The sequence below is a fragment of the Vicia villosa genome, unplaced genomic scaffold (assembly GCF_029867415.1).
Source record: "Vicia villosa cultivar HV-30 ecotype Madison, WI unplaced genomic scaffold, Vvil1.0 ctg.002780F_1_1, whole genome shotgun sequence".
NCBI classification, from domain to species: domain Eukaryota; kingdom Viridiplantae; phylum Streptophyta; class Magnoliopsida; order Fabales; family Fabaceae; genus Vicia; species Vicia villosa.
In genome coordinates this window covers 101,779-123,256 of record NW_026706029.1, presented here as the reverse complement: position 1 = coordinate 123,256, position 21,478 = coordinate 101,779, and the positions used below count along the sequence as shown (strand labels likewise).

Here is a 21,478-nt window from a genome sequence, read left to right as displayed (position 1 = left end):
CAAGCAACATCAAGTACGTTGATATCTGCAATGTAACCAATATGTTGCATCCATACATTACAAAGGGAAAAATCCCCTAGGCATCAACGCCATTAACTTTAAAGGAAGCTTAGAGATGAGTATTGAAAATCATGATAGCAACTACATAGTAATACCTTTGATTATTCATCTCTTGGAGGCAGGTTCATCTTTTGAGAAAATTATATAATTGTTGTGTATGAAATCCTAGGAACATTCTCGATTCTAAGATGACGATGAGATCTTTGTACATGATCGCCTCTAGGAAAGGGAGGACCATGCAGTCCAAGTTTCTCCGAAAGAAGAACCTTTAAGAGTTTTGAGTCTTGAGGGCCATCTCCAAGAGAAGTCTATGCTGAAGGTTATGCGATAGTGATGATAGATGACAAGGGGGTACTTCTCAAACCTTTCTTCATATGATTCATATTGATCAATTAACTCATCTTATGTGCAAACTAAAGTTCCAAATAAAAAGTATTAATAAATACCCTCGCAATAAAGATGGAAAACACTTAGAAGATTTAATAGATTTCAACATTTACTAAATATATTTCACTTCTTCTATAGCAGCTTCTTCAACTAGCAAATGGCTTTCGATATATCACCTTTTCATCTTCGTAGGACTAACACTAGAAGATCCAAGATCGCCAACAAAGCGAGGTTTTCTCAAAAGGAAGTGTGCTTGGTCTTCTATTATTTTTATTTTTGGGATAGGTCCTATAGCTAATATATGTACGACCTCGTTCCTACAAGAAAATAATTTTGTCATCAGAAATTTAGGAATTTGTTGGAAAATCTCGAGGGGACTGGTCAGTGCATTTTGATGCACACTCTTTTACTATAGTGCCACGACAATTCTATAACGTGTTAACCTAATGAGAACTACGTATAAGAGGGGTGAATGGGTAGTACATATCCTTGATAATCTTGGAACTATTTGTGTATAGTTCAAACATCTTTTTGCCCCGCCTAAGCAAGGGAAACCCTTGACCCGAGATTGACTTGACCAAAGTTCACTTAATTTTGAAGAGATGGAAATATAGAGGAAGCACCCCTCATTGTGAAGAAGGATGTACATCTATTAAGGCATTGTCCAAACCATATTCATCAACAAATATAGAGGCACTCTCTCGCATCACTTGATCTACCCAAAGAACTCGGTCTTCAGATTCAAAAGTATCACAATTTTTTCCCTCACGTTCCATTGCCATTCCTGTATCAAAAGATAAAAACGAATGACAATAAATACAAGCACGGGACTGGGATTTTATCCACCACCTAACCTTATTATAATTAGGTTCATAATCAAAAGCGAGTCTACGTGCCCTAATATAGGTTTGGAACTTTCTTTATTTCATGAAATCATATACATATTATGGGTTTTAAAATTTCAAAGAAAGGAAAGCGAAACCTATGTAAACCTCCCTAATGTCGAGGCTAATCGAGACACCTACCCCTTTTATGCTAATACTAGTCCTTGTGTTTCTAACATATGGAGGATTTCTCACATGAGGAGTTTTTATCTTCGAATTCTTGGTACCATCAAGCCCCTTAGTTTCTACATCATTCACAACCTGGATCTTAACCTTGTTGGGTGACAGTTATAAATCTACGAGATATATTACTTTTTCCCCACTTTTAGAAGAAATATCACTAAGTTTATTGTTTCTCAGTAGGTTCACAACCAAAGCACTTGGGTTTCCCATGTAATCCAAGAACAAAAAGCATGAAAAAATAACCAAAATTATATAAGGAAATATTTTAACCTCTAGGTACCTATAAGCCTTGATAAATAAAGGAGTTGAATCACCATAGTCCCAAGAAGAACTTTGTGACAGAGAAAAGGAGTAAAGTAAATAAAAGGGCATCAAGAATTAGAAATGATGACAAATGCATAAAGATTATCCATTTGAATCAGAGAGAACACATAGGAAAAACTAACCCCATTCACATAGTATATATAGGCAGCTAATAACTGTAGACCAAGTGACTCCAAACAAAATAGGGATGGGGTGAATTATGATATATAGAAATAAAAAATATTTTAAAAAATATGTTACTAAAAAATCAGTTTATATTAGTACAATAGAGGTGAAGCAGCGGGGAATGAGAAGAAGAAGAAGAAATTAGAGAGTGAAAAAAATAAATAAGTGATAGAAAGTAAAGAGAAAGTGCAAGTGAATTTGCACCGGAGATTTATACAGGTTTGGCATAGCACTTGGCCTACTCATGTCCCCTAGAGTTTTTTCTTGAGAGTTCCATTAAAATATGTCCTAAGATTTTTATATGATATGCTCACAAACCTTCTAACAACAAACTAGATATTTTACATAGACTGATCTCTAACTCAAATAGAGATTTTAATAGGCTAAGCTTACGAACCAAACAAAGATTTTAATTGGATAATCTCAAGAACCAAACCAAGATTTTCACAGGTTGAGATCAAGAACCAAACAAATTTTTTACCAAATAAACTAAATTAAACATAGATTTTTCACAAGTTGAGCTCAAGAACAAAACAACAATCCTTATAGAGATATTACACAAGAGAAAACACCCTCTTAATTAAAATTATAAAACAACACAACACCATTGCACAAAAATTCTCACAGGGAATTTTTCTCTCTCAAGGTACTAAGAAAAATTTAGTGAAAAGTGAAAATAGAGGAGAAGATATTAAAAAGAATCGTAGGAAGAGTTTTATTCTGAAAACTAGTGTGAAAATGTAGAAGCTTGTTTCTCGTACATGATTAAGAAATGAAGGGTTTATAAACCGGGAGGTTGATCAACATAAACTTTCTTCTAGATGTAACTGTTCAAGAATACACTCTTTACATCTATTTGAATGAGTTTTGAAATTAAAAAATGCATGAGAAAGCTAAAAGCATCATTATGTCCCATAATCTAGCTACATTGGCACTGGCCTCATCAAAATTTATGCATATAATGATTGTACCCTTTCACAATGAATCTTGCTTTATTTATTCAAAAAATTTAATTTTAGTAATCACTATATTAGATGAAGGTTTATGATCAAATTCTCAAACATTGTTTCTCTCAAGTTGATTTAACTCATCTTGGATTTCAAGAGGCCAATGTTTGTCGATGATAGTTTCATCAACTTCATTTGTCTCAATTTGGAAAAAAAACATAAATTTTCATACATTTCTAAGGGATTTTAGATTTGAGATTCCATTAGAAATATCCCCAATAATGTTTAGAATAGGATGGTCTTTAATAGTCCTCTGTTATTTGGGAAGATCGTGATAATTTATACTTGATTTCTCATTCTAATGATCTTCTATTTTACCTTGGTATTTTTCTTGATGTTTATTTACATTAATCTTGACCCTTATCTTTATCTTTATCTTTAAGATTAGCGTTATTCATAATACATGCATAAATAAAGAATTCTACCTCTACTACAAAAGGGGTTATAATATACTGCATTACCTTTGATACAAAATTTATTTGATATTAAGTTAACTGTGTTATAAACTTGCAATTTTTAAAATAGCTCAACAATAGGTTTAGGGCACTTACCAATAGTTCATGAGCCAATAATTTTATCTTTGTTGTTACTAAAATTCTCTTCTGGTAGAAGTGAAATAGTAAAAGATATTTATTTAGTCATATAATTTGAACAGTCACTATCAATATGACGTTTTAATTATGAGCTATCTTGCATATTTGCGTCACAATTTAACTTTTTGACTCTTCATACCCATCTCTTTTTAGGTACTCTTCCATTAATGGAATACAAAATATATATCTCTAGAATTATGAGCATACATATTTTTCATTATTATTTCAAGATATTCGTTATAAAAATGTGAAGGAGGATAAGCATGTTTATTTTCATGGATTTTCTTAATAAAATAGAATAAAACAATATGACCAGATTTATTATAATAATTGCATTTGAGATGTTCACATTTAGGAGTTTGATGAGTGTGACATATGTTATTGAAGATTTTAATGTTATTCTTAGGTTCATAAGCTAGACTAGCCTTATTATATGATGCTCTTTGATTTTCTAGAAGAAGATTCAAGTTGTCTTTTCCTTTAGTGAACTTATCAAGTGTGTTTTGTAAATCATCTTATGTATTTTTCAAAACATCACATTGATCACACTTGGTAAATTCAACTAAGACTTTATAAAAAGAGGAAAAGTTTTAAATTAAAATATATTGTCTCTCTTTTTTAGAATTTATATTTATTCCAATAAATTTTTATTTTCAAATTCAAGGGAAGAAATAATGGTTTTATAGGTGGAGACAAGATGTTTTAATTCACATGTTTTTTATTTAATTTATGACAAATGTGAAATAAATCATGATAAGAGAAATGTGAATTTACCTCGTCTTCTTCATGATCTCCCATGAGAAAATGTTAGCTTCTAATTCGTTTGAGGATTCCATGTCATTATCGTCCCCTGTGATGTAAGATTTCTTAGCTTCTCTTTGAGGTTTCAAATTTATTTGATTGTGATTCTAGTTCCTTCTATGGTTCCGGTTTGGAGGCCAATTTGATTTTATGTGCCCTTTTTTCTGCATTGATAGCATGTGGGAATGAATGAGGATCTTCCTTCGTTCTTGTGTTGATCATCTTTTTGCTTTTGAGATTATGAAGTTTGTTTTTCGTGCCTCATAAATATTTAAATTTTCTAATCATTAAGTTCATGTATTTTACTTTGACAATTTTCATCTTCTAACTCTATCTATTTGACATTTATAACTTTTATATGCAAGACTTTTCTTCTTCTTCTTCTTCTTCTTCTTCTTCTTCTTGTCAAATTATTCATCATAAACAATACTTTTCAGCTCCATTCATTGTTCCTACAATTGACAAAATATAGTAGCCACATACATGGATGACAAGTCCATAGATTCATAAATCGCAATGACTTTGGGTTTACTACTACAATTAAAGCACCTATGGACTTTTACAACCAAGTCCTCATTTTAAAAAACTTTTCTCAGAGTTCTAATGTGATTCACAATGTGAATGATTTTTTTAGCATATCATAAATGTTTTCTTTAGGTTTCAATCTAAATAATTCATACTCATGTGTTAATATATGTTCATCCTTGTTTTTTTTTTACTTCAGTTGTATCTTTATAGGTAAATTAAAGGGTGCCCTACATTTCTTTTGTAGTCCTGCTGTGAGAAACACACGAACACTCATCAAGACCAAGATCGTCGATGATGATAGTCTTAACTTTCAAACTGTAGTGCACTTTTTATCTTTCCTATTTGGTTCAATCATCTTCCTCTTTGTATATGACAACACCATCAACTTGATGTGAGGCTACAAAGCACCTTTTTTTAATAACTTTCCAAATTTAAAAATTCATCCATCTATAAAGATTCTCATATTCTCTCTAAAAAGCGTGCCCTTTCCCCATAAAAGAATATGGATTTATTTAATGAATCATTTGAAGTCATTCCTTCCTCCTAGGAAGATTAGTCTTTAAATAAGAGTTAGACTCTGAGGCTACTTGTTGACTAAATGACTCCAAACAATATAGGGGAAATGTGGGGCGGGGGAGGTGTGAATGGTAATATTTATAGATCAAAATATTTTAAGAAACCTTTTATTAAAAAAATCGATTTACATTAGTCAAACTAAGATAAATCAACAAAGAAGCAGGAAAAGAAGGAATTAGACAGGAAAGCAAAATAAATGACAAAAAGTAAAGAGGTAGAGTTAGATAGATTGCACCAAAGATTTATACAAGTTTGGACTACCACTTGGCCTAATCCAATCCCCAAGAGTTTCCTCTTGAGAGTTCCACTAAAATATGTCTTGAGATTTTTATATGACATTCCCACAAACTTTCTTACAACAAATGATATATTTTGCACATGATGATAACCAAACACAACAAAGCTTTTAACAGACAATGCTCACGAACCAAACAAATATTTTCAAAGGGTTGAGCTTGTAATACGGTGAACTGACTTTTATAATCGAAAAATGTACGGTAAGCAAGAGTCGCCACCGACTTTTATTTTATCCAAACAAGTTAGAAAGGCTAAAAGAAACAGGAAAAACCTTTTAAAAAGATTTTGAGTTCGGGGGGTAAGTTATACAAAGGGAAGGTGTAAGGCACCCTTTGTATCCATGGTTTTCCATGGGCTCTTAATTGCTTAGCTCCTTTGTTTTCAAAATGTTTGAATTGTTTGAAAAGCGGGGTGTAAATAGAAAAAACTTTGAAGAAGAACTTTAGCTTGTAAATAAGCGTAGTCTTTTTGAAAAGATCCTTTAAAAAGAAGTGGGAAAAGATTTTGAATTTTTGAATTTGAATTTGAAAAAGAGCAAGCAATTAATAGCAACTACCCTAAGTTTAGAAGTTTGTTCTTTTAGCTTTTCAGGGCGAAAGAGTCTATCCATACCATAAGAGGGTAGGAAGTCTTTCAATTGGATGTGGAAAGGGTCATCGAGTAATCGTTCGCCATGAGACTGTCCCTTGCCATAAAGAGGGCAGGTAGTCTAAGGGAGGGATATAATAGTCATTTAAGGCATCATGCGAGGATACCTTAGCAATTCGGACACATCATCATTTTACCGAGGCAACATCGAGGGACCATATTGTTGATGATAATGAACCGAGGGCAACATTTGTTTTGCTTTAGGTATCCTCGGAATCGAGGGACATTGACTATTTAGTACAATTAGAGGCAACAGGTAATAAGGCAACAAGGCAACAGATGAGACGAGGTTACCCTAAAGGTGTGTGGGTGCAACAATCATGTGTTAACTTCGACGACATTTATCTTGTAATTAGGTGATCTACGTTCGATTCATGGTTATCACTCCCTAAATTACTAACCACGCAGTTTAAAATGAGCAGAAATTAAAGGCAGAAATTAAAGTTCCTACACTATTACAATAAACACCTGTGGGGATGGGGGAAATTAAAAAGACGGAAAAAATAAGAGGGGTGAATAATTATCTTGAGCCTTGATCTCCCTCGAACCCTTGATCGACTCTGAAAATTAAGAGAAAAAATAACATGGTGAGTGTAGGAGAAGTTCTTCAACAGATGAAGTAAACCCTAATTGAACCTATAAGGCAAAAGTAAAAATTAATAAAAATTAAATTTAAATAAGAAAAGGATCGGAACTCAGCTTTTTAATCTGATGGTGCGGGGCTGGAGATTTATGATTTCTGCTGGGGGATGATCAGTAACTTGATGTTCCCTGATTGGGGATAGGAGAGATGACTTTGGAGATTTTCTTGATGAATCATGATCAATCCTTGATCAAATGATGAATGATACTTCAGAACAAGGAAGTTGACCAAAAATCAGAAATTTTGACTGTACTTTGACCATAGTTTGACCTTTAGGTCAACCAGTCGATTATTGATCGTTTGAGCTGTTGAATGAGCAATCTTTTGAATCAGAGATTGAAACTTGGCATGAGGATACTTTGAATCATATGGGAGATCATGGAATCCACTTGAGGTATCAGAAGTTGATTTTACTTGGAGAGAGACAAAACTCTAGTTCAGAGGCACTTGTTTAGGAGATGGGTAGCTTTGAGCAATTGGAGACCTTTGAGCATTTTAAGAGGTGAAATAAGATGGGCAAATTTTGGGGTATGACAGCTGCCCCTGTTCAATCTTCTTATACCTGAGGATGTAGATTGGCTTGTGTGCCTGTTGGAATCTGAAGGTAGAAGAGGATTGAACACTAGAATACCCAGGAATTTTCCCTAGCTGAAGCAGGGACTTTTGTCGAAGATGGGCTTGAAGATGCCATCCAGGTGTATGATGGGGATGGGCTTAAAGATGCCATCCAGTAAATCATGCATTGGATTATGTTTGGAGTGTTTGAGAAGTAGTTGTTTGAGTGTTGATCGTGTCATTACTGTTCGTAGTAGACGAATTAGATCTTTGAAAGATGATCATGTCTACACCGTTCGTGATGATAGAATTAGATCTCTTGTCGTGTCAGCACCGTTCGTAGTAGCTGAATTAGACTTTAGAAACAGTTGATCGTGTCAGTACCGTTCGTAATACCTGAATTAGATCTTGGAAAGATGATCGTGTCTATACCGTTCGTGATGATAAAATTAGATCTCTTTAAAGGTCGATCGTGTCAGCACCGTTCGTGGTAACTGAATTAGATCTTGGGGAGATAATCGTGTCTACATCGTTTGTGATGATAGAATTAGATTCTCTTGTCGTGTCAGCACCGTTCGTAGTAACTGAATTAGACTGAGGAGGGTAATTGATCGTGTCCACACCCTTCGTGATGATGGAATTAGATCTCTGACCGTGTCAGTACTGTTTGTAGTAACTGAATTAGATCTTAGGAAATAGTTGATTGTTTAAGGAACCGTCTGAGGTATCGACTTAAATTTGAAGGTAGATTGTTTAAGGAACCGTCCGAGGTATCGACTTAAATCTAAAGGTAGATCGTTTAAGGAACCGACTGAGGTATCGACTTAAATCTGAGGTAGATCATTAAGGAACCGTCCAAGGTATCGACTTAGATCCAATGGTAGATCATTAAGGAACCGTCGAAGGTATCGACTTAGATCCAAAGGTAGATCATTTAAGGAACCGTCTGAGGTATCGACTTAAATCTGAGGTAGATCATTAAGGAACCGTCCAAGGTATCGACTTAGATCCAATGGTAGATCATTAAGGAACCGTCCAAGGTATCGACTTAGATCCAAAGGTAGATCATTAAGGAACCGTCAAAGGTATCGACTTAGATCCGAAGGTAGATCATTAAGGAACCGTCAAAGGTATCGACTTAGATCTGAAAGGTTTTGAAGTTGTTTATTTGACTGCAGCTGTAACCTGAAAAAAAACAAAGTTAGTTTTTTATGCCATGTCATGATGCATGTAATGTGTTTATGTGACGGGATTCTCAAAATAAATGAGAACCTTGCATGTTATGTACACATTTGTCGCGATGCATTATGTATTATGTATGAACATGTATGCAATTGTATGATGTGTGGTGTAATGAGTCCCTCAAAATAAATGAGAAACTTTGTATGAAATGTATGCGATGTATGAATATGTTTATGATTTATGACGTATGACTGCTATTTGACACATCTTGATTGAGAAGGTGGATCTCCGTGTCATTGTAATTTTGATGTTTGATCCTATCTTGAGGATGCTCAGTTGGGGATTTATGATTTCTGCTTGGGGACGATCAGTAACTTGATATACCCTGGTAGTGTTGAAGATGTTAACTCTGTTGGGGAGTCATGTCTTTGTCGGGACGAGTATGTTTGAAGATATCTTCTTGAGAATTGCTCTGTGGGGATATGATCTTGTGAAATCGGAGCTGTGGGAAGGCATGGATGCCTTGAATATTGCCCCCAGTATTATAGTAACTACCATTCCTGGATTTGATTAGGACACACCGCTGAGTATTGATCAAGATGTCAAACTGGACTTGCATATATTTGCCCCCGCTAGTAGAGACTTTGACAAGATTCGCCTCGCGAGGACTTTATAAGACGTGCACTATGGGCGACATGCCCCTAGTAATCATAGGCCAAAGACAATATCCCATGTTGGTTGGGAAGTAGCTTCAGATCTATTTGGATGCATGCCCCTGTCTATTTTGGCGCCCTTGAGAGATTCTTCGAATCTTGACTTGATTGCCCCAGATTGATTTGGGCAAAGCGTGCCATGCCCCTTGTATACGTAGGAGACATTGCTTCTCGGAGTAATCTTGTCTGTTGGGATAACTTCCAGTCATTAGTTGTACCCTGTGCAAGTTCTTTCTGATGCTAACATTTGAAATTATGTAGCAGAATATGTTTAATAATGAATTCATGAGATACAATGCATATGTCTGTCTTGAGTTTTTGAAAAACATTAAAACTGGAGATGTAAAAAGCGTGATATTTGTAAAAACATGATATTTGTAACAATGTGATGTTTGTAAAAACGTGATATCAACTCGGCATTTGTGGTAAACCTTAAGGAGCCGGGATACCTTTTTGGTGACAGTATGCTTTCGAACTAACCATGCTTCAATTAGGACTTTCAAGGGTTGTAACGTGGCTTGGTTCATGGTTTAAGAAACAAAGGATAAAGGCTCAAAATTTGATTGTACCCACCCCTCTTCGTGATGATCTTCAATCCTAAGCTCAGTTAATTTAACTTATGCATTCATGTTCCCAGAGACTTTTGGATTTGCACCTTTGATAATGATGACGGTTCACAAGCAGAGAGAACTTTTGAAATGGCAGTCACTTCTTCCTTTTGGTAGTCACAACTTTGAGTTGTTCAAGAATTTATTGACTTCTTTTTTTTCATCTTTTTGATATCCCTAACTTTTGCCTGAACTGTCTATTTTGAGCTTACAGTCAGCGGGATGCCTTGATTTTTTGCCTAAGTCATCTTTTTGATTTTTTGACTTAGCAGGCTTTTCTTTGTATATATGTTTTTTTTGTTTTTTCTTTTTGAAAGATATTGACTGCCTTGTTTGATGATTGAGGAACCATCATTGTCTTTTGATTGATATCTCCAACACTTCTTTGATGTGTGCGGATGGACGCTTGTGATTGAAACCTTTGTTGAAAGGTGTACTGAATGATTATCTTAAAATAGAATGCACAGCCAAATTAACTGAGAATTAACCTGCCCCAGGTTATGATCAAGGGTTTTAATTAGTACCAGAAAGAAACTTCTACTCCTTAGGCTCAAAGGGGTTGACGAGGGATTATCATCCTTATATCTCCACTGTTTAGGAATTGAAACAATGCCTGTACATCATCAGCGTGGTCCGTTCAAAAGCATACTGTATGAGGTTGCGGTATCGTTTTCGTCATCCTCCCTCAAAAGGTATATAACATTAGCCGGAGTTGAATATCACAAGACACATGCAAAGTAAAGACATAATTTAAAATGAGTGATAACGAAATAATTTATTCAAGACAAGCATATGCAATGCACTGATGATGATTATTAAAACATATAATGTCTATCATGAGTCAAATGTTTAAACAAACAGAAAAGAAACTTGAAGTATATCTAATGACCCAAAAGTTCGCCCGTCTAGACGCCAGTAATTCTTGTCACGACTAGGCACAGGAGCAGTGATCACCACAGGGGTTTCAGGAGGGTTGGATTTGATTTCTCCGTCATTGATCAGATCTTGAATCTTATTCTTTAATGTCCAGCAATTGTTTGTGTAATGTCCAAGACTGTTGGAATGGTACGCGCACCTCGCATTGGGTTTATAGTAGGTGTTAGAATTCGTTGGCTCGATTGCCCTGAGCGTCTGGATCATATGAGTGAATTGATTGTTGTGACTCAGTTGTCGTGATTCCATTATCGTGACTTAGTTGTCGTGATTCCATTATCGTGACTCACTTGTCGTGATTCCATTATCGTGACTCAGTTGTCGTGACTTCGTTGTCGTGATTCCATTATCGTGACTCAGTTGTCGTGATTCCATTATCGTGACTCAGTTGTCGTGATTCCATTATCGTGACTCGGTTGTCGTGACTTCATTGTCGTGGTCTTTTCTGATTTGAGTATCATGATTAAATCTTTAATGGCACGCTTCAACGGTCTACCATCCTTTACACCATAACCAGGATTGTTTGAATAATAAGCGCATCTCGCATTGTAATTGTACCCCAAGAATAGGAGTGCTTTTAATTCTTCTTGCCCCTTGGCCAAGTTAAGGATCATCTCTCGGAACTGGTTGTTCTGAGCCTGAAGATTTTTGACTGATTGCTCGAGATCCATTTGTGCTGAATTAAACAGCGAGGAGGTGAGAAACCTGTGGTGGAAACCTGTGATGCAATGTTATGAATGCAGATGCAATATTTTCAAGGATCTCCGGAAATTTAGTTAGCAACGAAAAAAAATGATTTGGTCGCTTCTTCGTTTGAAGAACTCTGATTTTTGGATGTTCTTCTATGGGAATCAAGCTCACCATGTCGAGTGGGTCATAGCCTCAGATTCGGGAACTTTTGAATTTGAAGGTACATGGCTAGAGGAAAATAAATCCTCTTGCCCCTTAATTAGTACAGCGTCTCTGAATTAGGAGACATGTGGCTAGAGGAAAATAAATCCTCTTTCCCCTTGATTAGGAATTCAGTCCTTGATAAGAGCACCTGAAATTGTGCGCCCTAAATCCGTAAGATCCTTGAAAGGGTTAGTTAAATCATGTTATGCGTATGATGTCATGATGTCATGATGTCATGATGTTATGCAATGCATCAGGCAAAGCGTAAGATAGTAAGGGCGAGTGAGTCCTACAAGAAAAACCTGCAAGAAAACCAAAGGGTTAGTAGCAAGCACAAACAAGTCACACAAGTGTCCTTATGTTTAAAGGCTTGCGTGAAGTTCGTAGGTAAGTACCCTCCCCACTGAAGTTAAGTTGGTTCAACCTGTCCTAGAATAGTAACCGGGTTCTATGGTGCTCATATCCCTGATCTTTCTCGCGGGCATTGTCTCAACATGGCACTCGATCGGCCAGCCAAAACCATCCCTAGAGTCCAATCTCAATGAGTGTAGCATCGAGTATCAACCGGCTTCAGTCAGGAATCCAAAGCCAGCTATCTCGCTACTTCCTATAGGCCAAAGTCAAGTTCAACTAAGGTTCTAAGGGCGAATTAGTGCTTGTGACACCACGCGGTAGCCAAATGTCTCCTCGATCATATTCAAGGGCCATCAGGACAAACCAAAGTGTCGCACTAATGGTGGCCACCAGTTCAACCATAACGATACATGTCGTACAGCCTCCCCGGTCTCATGCCACATACCTAAGGTACACTAGATCCGGGTGTAGGATCTTTCACACAGCAGAATACCCAAAACAACCTTTAAAGATAAAGCAAACAAGTCAAACAAATTTAAAGTGATCCTATCTCTAAGGTAACCCCTCTTTTATTCGAAAGCGTCCCCAGCAGAGTCGCCAGTTCTGTAATACGGTGAACTGACTTTTATAATCGAAAAATGTACGGTAAGCAAGAGTCGCCACCGACTTTTATTTTATCCAAACAAGTTAGAAAGGCTAAAAGAAACAGGAAAAACCTTTTAAAAAGATTTTGAGTTCGGGGGGTAAGTTATACAAAGGGAAGGCGTAAGGCACCCTTTGTATCCATGGTTTTCCATGGGCTCTTAATTGCTTAGCTCCTTTGTTTTCAAAATGTTTGAATTGTTTGAAAAGCGGGGTGTAAATAGAAAAAACTTTGAAGAAGAACTTTAGCTTGTAAATAAGCGTAGTCTTTTTGAAAAGATCCTTTAAAAAGAAGTGGGAAAAGATTTTGAATTTTTGAATTTGAATTTGAAAAAGAGCAAGCAATTAATAGCAACTACCCTAAGTTTAGAAGTTTGTTCTTTTAGCTTTTCAGGGCGAAAGAGTCTATCCATACCATAAGAGGGTAGGAAGTCTTTCAATTGGATGTGGAAAGGGTCATCGAGTAATCGTTCGCCATAAGACTGTCCCTTGCCATAAAGAGGGCAGGTAGTCTAAGGGAAGGATATAATAGTCATTTAAGGCATCATGCGAGGATACCTTAGCAATTGGGACACATCATCATTTTACCGAGGCAACATCGAGGGACCATATTGATGATGATAATGAACCGAGGGCAACATTTGTTTTGCTTTAGGTATCCTCGGAATCGAGGGACATTGACTATTTAGTACAATTAGAGGCAACAGGTAATAAGGCAACAAGGCAACAGATGAGACGAGGTTACCCTAAAGGTGTGTGGGTGCAACAATCATGTGTTAACTTCGACGACATTTATCTTGTAATTAGGTGATCTACGTTCGATTCATGGTTATCACTCCCTAAATTACTAACCACGCAGTTTAAAATGAGCAGAAATTAAAGGCAGAAATTAAAGTTCCTACACTATTACAATAAACACCTGCGGGGATGGGGGAAATTAAAAAGACGGAAAAAATAAGAGGGATGAATAATTATCTTGAGTCTTGATCTCCCTCGAACCCTTGATCGACTCTGAAAATTAAGAGAAAAAATAACATGGTGAGTGTAGGAGAAGTTCTTCAACAGATGAAGTAAACCCTAATTGAACCTATAAGGCAAAAGTAAAAATTAATAAAAATTAAATTTAAATAAGAAAAGGATCGGAACTCAGCTTTTTAATCTGATGGTGCGTGGCTGGAGATTTATGATTTCTGCTTGGGGATGATCAGTAACTTGATGTTCCCTGATTGGGGATAGGAGAGATGACTTTGGAGATTTTCTTGATGAATCATGATCAATCCTTGATCAAATGATGAATGATACTTCAGAACAAGGACGTTGACCAAAAATCAGAAATTTTGACTGTACTTTGACCATAGTTTGACCTTTAGGTCAACCAGTCGATTATTGATCGTTTGAGCTGTTGAATGAGCAATCTTTTGAATCAGAGATTGAAACTTGGCATGAGGATACTTTGAATCATATGAGAGATCATGGAATCCACTTGAGGTATCAGAAGTTGATTTTACTTGGAGAGAGACAAAACTCTAGTTCAGAGGCACTTGTTTAGGAGATGGGTAGCTTTGAGCAATTGGAGATCTTTGAGCATTTTAATAGGTGAAATAAGATGGGCAAATTTTGGGGTATGACAGAGCTCAAGAACCAAACAAAATTTTTATCGCCTAAACTCAATAACCAAGCAAAGCTTTTTCACAGGTTGAACTCAAAAACCAAAAAATAATTCTAACAAAGATATTTCACATGGGAAAACACCCTTTTGAGTAAAATAAAAAACAACAGTACACTAGTACACCAAAATGCTCACAAGGGATTTTTCACTCTCAAGGCACTAAGGAAACTTTAGTGAAAATAGGAAATAGAGATTAGGATAATAGAAAGAATAATATAAAAAATTTTGTTTTGAATATTGGACAGAAATAAAATAAGGAGAATCCTCCTCTATATAGGAAAAAATCTGGCTCATAAAGGAAATGATCAATGGGCCAAATTTAAAGATTTAATCGACTAAATCACCATTTAATCGATTAATGAACTCTAAAATTTGACAACACTGATCCTGAAAAGGAATCCTTAAAATAGCTACATGGTTTAATCGATTAAAAAAATAATATAATCGATTAAAAAGTCATTTAGCTTGCTCTAATCGAATTGACCCTGTTCTAAATTGATCAGATAGTGTAACAACTCCCCCTATTGAATAGTAATACTTAATCAACTACACCCAATCCTTGACAGGGTTTCAAGATATTTTAAGAAATAAGAGATGGTTTAAGAGACTTTTTGGGTGCGTGTGATTGCCTTAGAGCTTCCAAAATAACTATAATACCTTTTACATTAAACTGATCACTCAAACACGCAAAAAGTGAAAGATCAAGTGAGCTTTCACACTTCCTCTCTTTCACAAATTTAGAGCTTCAAGTCTCTTTGCAAGATTCATTGGCGACTAAGAACTTCTACTAGAACTTGACTGTTTTAACAAATGACGTTTTAGATATCTTCTTGATCGGATGTCACCATCAAATATTTCTTGAGAATTGTCACCAAAGATTTCACCGAAAATTGTTTGAACTAAGGAGTTGCCATCGTTGAGGTGGCTTGAAACTTCATCTGACAAATAATATCTTGACTATTAAACCATATTGGTAGATGAAGACTTCATAGAATTTTGTTCGACATAAAGTGTTTTCATCATCAAAACCAACAAGATCATCTTACGGTTGCAAACACTTGTATCTGCACACATAGATCCACAACAGCCTCAAAATCTAAGACCAATAATCAAGGAAATAACGAAATTGCGATCAACAGAAAAAATTTGACCTCAGTTTCATAGCGACACTTGAGCAACCAACTGATGTCACGTCTCTATCCTAGTTGAGTAAGACCACGTGCATGTTCCTAAGACCTCCTACTCATATCGTCACCAGTTTCCTCTCTAACCTAAAGAACTCGATAAAAACCACATAATGGAGAAAATGAAATACATTTGATTTCGCTTTCGACAAAATGTATAACGACAATCCTAGCTCTGTACTTGAAACAAATTAATTCTGAGCCCCACAAGAATGTGAGTGCATGCAATTAGACTATATATCCCAACAAAATTTGAACTGAAGTAGTCCTCTATCGTACAATACAATTAGGATTCTGAGAATACGTGAATGAGTGACTAGCACTTTAGTATAAAAGTTCAATATATAATCTACTTATACACACCGTAACTTATGGTAAACCGTGTTTCTCTAATTACTATCATTGCATCGTAAGAATGCACCACCAAATCACAAATGAATCTTGTCCATTTTTTAAATATCTTATTTATCAGTCGTTATCAATGTGACCTTGTAGGTTCCTGCAATGTTCACAAAAATATTAAATCACGTATTTAATATTATAAAGAAAGAGCAGGGACTAGCAATACACCACTATTATTCAAGTGAAGAGAATGTCACCTAAACTGACATAACCGTTATATAATAATGATTATATATATATATATATATATATATATATATATATATATATATATATATATATATATATATATATATTATCAAACAAATAATGTTATCTAGGAACACATCTCTACCTACACAAGTCTCTTTTTTTATCAATATTTTTTTTATTATATTACATCTTTTTTTAAACCATATAAATATTCTAAAATAAATATTAATTAATTATCTCTTCTAAATATAAAATTTATAAAACTAAATTATCAATAAATTTAATATAATAATTAACTTTTATATTTTCATAATTTATTTAAAAATAGTTATATTTAAGAATGAATGAGTAACATACTCTATCTATATAATCTATTGATAAAAACCTAAATACATTGAAAATAAGACTTGGATTTTCTTTTCAATTAAGAATGACATTAATCACTACAAGCAAGATTTGCAAGAATAAGTTGAACTTAATTTTGAAAATATTTTTGGATTATTAGTCATATCAAAATTGTTTGGTCCATCCTTATGATTTCTTGAAATTTATATTTTAGTGTTTAAAATAAAATTATAAACATAAAAAGTGAGATGGAAGGGCTATGTGGAGAGTAATACCTTCTTTTCCCATAAAAACCTAAGATTTCCACATCTTCACATGGGAATAGAAAAGGGGGAAAATCACGTGTAGTCAAAGTTCCAAGGAATAAATCAAAGAATAATTTTCTTTGACTTGTCCTAACTATGGAAATGTTTGCCTTTTTAAGCCAGGATATTCTAAATAATAAATTTGTAAGTCTTGAAACAAATACTTCTAGTAATGATGGTCTTCAAAACACCAAATCAAAAACAGTTTTTTTCTCTTCATAAAAAAACGTTTTCTTTAAAAGTTATTGACATTGAGTAGTTTGTTATGATTTCTTCTAGAATTATGTTTTTTTTTTCTTTTTTCATGTTTAATTTAAAGTTTAATGTTAAAATTAAAATAGGAAGGATAATAATTTTTATATGGCAAAATAGTTTACAAAATTGTAAATAGTATGATTTTTTACAAATAAATGTGAATTACTCTTTTAAATTTTACTTTGTATTGAGTAGAATTTTTAAGGTAACAAATATGAATTACCCTGAATTATTTTATAAGATTTTTAACTAGACATTTTTCCTTGGGGTTTCGCACAATCCGTAGAAATACTTCTTTTATAATTTTTAATATGACTTTAAATTTATTTAAAAAAGGAAAAAATGAAAAAAAATCATATTAAAAACTGAAAATGACAATGTTTCTTATACAATATTTTTTATAAACATGTCAATGTATAAATTCCGTTTTCATTTCTGGGTAATCTAAAACAAACACAAAATTAGACTAAAATTATTATTATTTTTTAAATTTTGATAAAATATTACATTTATTTTTCATTGATTTATTTTTTCAAAATGACAAGATTCAGCTTTACATTTATTTATTTTAAAAAAAGTATTTATACATTAAAATTGATAGAATATATAAAAACATTATCAATTCAATATCACTAATTTTAAAAAATATATACAAAAACAGGTGAAAATAGCTCTGGCCAGAGCTCAGAAGGTCAGAGTATAACCTACGATAAATTTAAAAGTTAGAGCATATTTAAAAGTTTGTTTTATATTAAAAAACTTTCAAATAGTATATTTTATCTATGAAATTTTATTGATTGATCTATATATACATACGTCCGACCTATTTAATTTAATTTCTAATATATATATATATATATATATATATATATATATATATATATATATATATATATATAATTTATTTTTAATATTTATGAATATATTGACCGATTTAGAAGATTTTTAATAGTCTAAATTTAGCTTATATAATAAAATAAACTTAAATCCAACATTTTTATTAAATAAGTTTAATTTTATTTAGTTTTAAATAAGTTAGACAATAGACACTTATAGATCGGCATGGTCTACTTCATCCCTATAATGACAAATAAATATAAAACTGCCTTTACATGTTAAAATTCTCTCTTTAAAATCTAGGATTGGCTATTGTTAGGTAGATCTTATTTTTTTTCTATATAATATAAAATATAAATAGTAAAAATGTTTAGATATAAATTGTTTTTTTTTTTTTTAAACTTTTCACCATTTAATTCAGTCTTTAATTTTCACAGCACACAATAGGATAAACATCGTGCCGTTTACGACACTATATCTCTATGTCACTGTATATCTATCTATCTATATATATCTCATCAAGTGTCAAGACTTTAACTCTTCTTTCTTTACATTCGATGAATGTGTCCATTATCTAAACCACACTAGCTACCATTAACCGCAGCCCCACAATTTCCATTCCATCTTTTCTTCAACACTTTTTCTCACCTTCCTCCTCCTCCTATGCTCCTTTTTCTTTCAATCACATATTGAAAAGAAAAAAATGGAGAACAATTATTCCATGTTGTTTCCTTGTCCTCCTTCTTCAAGCTACACAATTCCATCTAGTAGTTTGAATAATGGTCAAAGCTCAAATGCATTTCTAGGTTTGAAGCCTAGTGATAGTAATATGGATCATCATCATCATGATGATGATGAAGATCATGTGAAAGAAGATGAAGCAAGTGTTAAAAAGAAAGGAGAGAAAAAAGCTAAGAAGCCTAAATATGCTTTTCAAACTAGGAGTCAAGTTGATATACTTGATGATGGTTATAGATGGAGGAAATATGGACAAAAAGCTGTTAAAAACAACAAATTTCCCAGGTTTCTTTTTGTTCTTTTGTTCATGTTCATTTCTTGTTCCTAGTTTATGTCTTCTTTTTTGTTTCCTCTTGATCTTGAATTTTATTATTATTATTTTTTATTATTATTATTTTTATTCTTATTAATATTATTATTATTATTATTATTATTATTATTATAATAATAATAATTATTATTATTATAATAATAATAATAATTATTATTATTATATGTTTTGCATATGCACGGCTTCTAAGTTTGACTAGGTATATTATTAATTATTTTACGTATAAAATTGTACAAAGAAGACCAATGACTATAAACTTTTTGCCTAGTAATTTTTAAAAAATATATAAATTTGATTTTTTTTTGGACAGAAAATTTGATTTAATTTACACAGTTTCTTGTTAAAGAAACTGGAGACACCATTGTTATATATGAAAAAAAATTATTTTTAAAAAATAAAAAATTAAGAGGTTCCTCTGATGAATTTTTATTTGATCTTGATCAATTTGTTCTTCAAATAAATTGGATATGTTTCTTCATCTGTGTACAATATTATTAATACACTAAAAGTATATTGACATATATTGGAAAAAAAAAACCCTAGCTAAAGTCCTAAAAACCGTAGCTTTAGACCCAAAACCCTATTTCCAACAACACTGTTACAAGTATATACATACAATCATACAAGATTTCCAGATTCTCTGTAGTAGCAAATTCAAAATTTGCTGCCCTAAAGTCAACAACTCACTAATTTTCAATGAGAGCCAAAAAAAAAAAATACTAATCCATGTTATGTGCATCACAATCTAAGTTGCTATTGTAGTTATATCAGTGAAAATAATTCATGTTTAATTAGAACAATTTAGTAACAATTGTATTGATTCCATTTTTTTTATGAAATAATTTGCAGGAGTTACTATAGGTGTACACATCAAGGGTGCAATGTGAAGAAACAAGTGCAACGTTTAACCAAAGATGAGGGAGTAGTGGTGACAACATATGAGGGAGTTCATACTCACCCTATTGAGAAAACAACTGATAACTTTGAGCATATCTTGAGTCAAATGCAAATATACACTCCCTTTTGAAACTAGTATACCTGCATGAACTTCTTCTATGCCTTGTTAATTAGATGATCAATTTGAGGCTCTTGGTTTTAGTCCCTCTTTTGATGCAAAAATAAAACTGTGTCAATATATATGTTAGCTTCTTATTAGACAATATTTTAATTTGTTCTTTTATTGGAATGTTATGTTTATGTAATGTAAGTTCAGCAATCAAGTTTGGCATGCTGATAATCTATACATCTTTTATTCTTTCATTTTTTGTGTTGGTTATTCTAAGTTAGAATATATATGCTAGTACATGAAAAAGATTATTTTCTTTCTTTACACTACAAAAGAAATAGTGTTTTGGTTCATCAAAATAGTTCTTGTATGAGAATCAAAACTAATTATAATTTATATGCAACACTTATACTTTTCAATTTAACGAGGTTTTCACACCCAATACCTCGTAGTTGTAATATTTAGTGGACTTGAAATTGATAAAGAATAATTATATATTTAAACTATTGTAAACTATGTAGTTTCTATTTCTCTTGAGATCAAATCACAATATTAATTACATATTAGTGTATTTGAGGATTGAGATAGGTGGAGACACCACTTTTAGTTAAATGAGTTCTTGGATCTATGGAACAACATAAACATGTCGGTTCTGTTGGATGCAAGTGTGAGTGGTTAAATTTCATATTGACTATGAATGAGTGAAATGTGAGATATTTATAAGTGAGATGACCCATATATATACCTGATGTCTTAAGGTTTTGGATGGAGATGTAGTGTCTCCCTCTCTTATGGTTTTCACAACTTATGGGAGAGCGGGAGCTTAGTCCAATGTTGGATTATATTATAAAACGTGAGGGACTTACACTTATAGAGGGAGTGGGGGAGATTATAAGTGGTTGTTTGGTTTGTTTATATCTTAAGAGTGTGATACTTCTAAAAGGATTAAGTTTGCTTCGTGAGAAAAACTAGTCTTAAAATCTCTATTATGGTTTATTGTTTTTTGCTGGAAAAAGTTTTGTTGTTGATTATTGAGATCATCCTGAAAATCGCTAAGAAGGTTCTAGTTTAAACCTGTGGTAATAGCTATTTGTTGTTGAGAGTAAGCCTATTATAATATCATGATCAACTTGTATAATGGATCATGTGCATAACCTCTAAGTTTATAGTCAAACTCTCAAGAAGACCTCTTGGAGACAAGACTAAGCCAACGTTCGAGAAGACCTGTATAAATATC

At 33.3% G+C, this 21,478-nt stretch overlaps 1 protein-coding gene across 1 annotated transcript; it reads left to right on the top strand.

Annotated features, from left to right (window-relative positions):
* Window positions 1-18,695: 18,695 nt before the first annotated feature.
* LOC131639784 (probable WRKY transcription factor 75) lies at window positions 18,696-20,437 on the top strand. The gene is made up of 2 exons (XM_058910239.1): window positions 18,696-19,189; window positions 20,085-20,437. The coding sequence occupies exons 1-2, from the start codon at window positions 18,870-18,872 to the stop codon at window positions 20,260-20,262; spliced, it is 498 nt and encodes a 165-aa protein (XP_058766222.1). The 5' UTR covers window positions 18,696-18,869; the 3' UTR covers window positions 20,263-20,437.
* The last annotated feature ends 1,041 nt before the right edge of the window (window positions 20,438-21,478 follow it).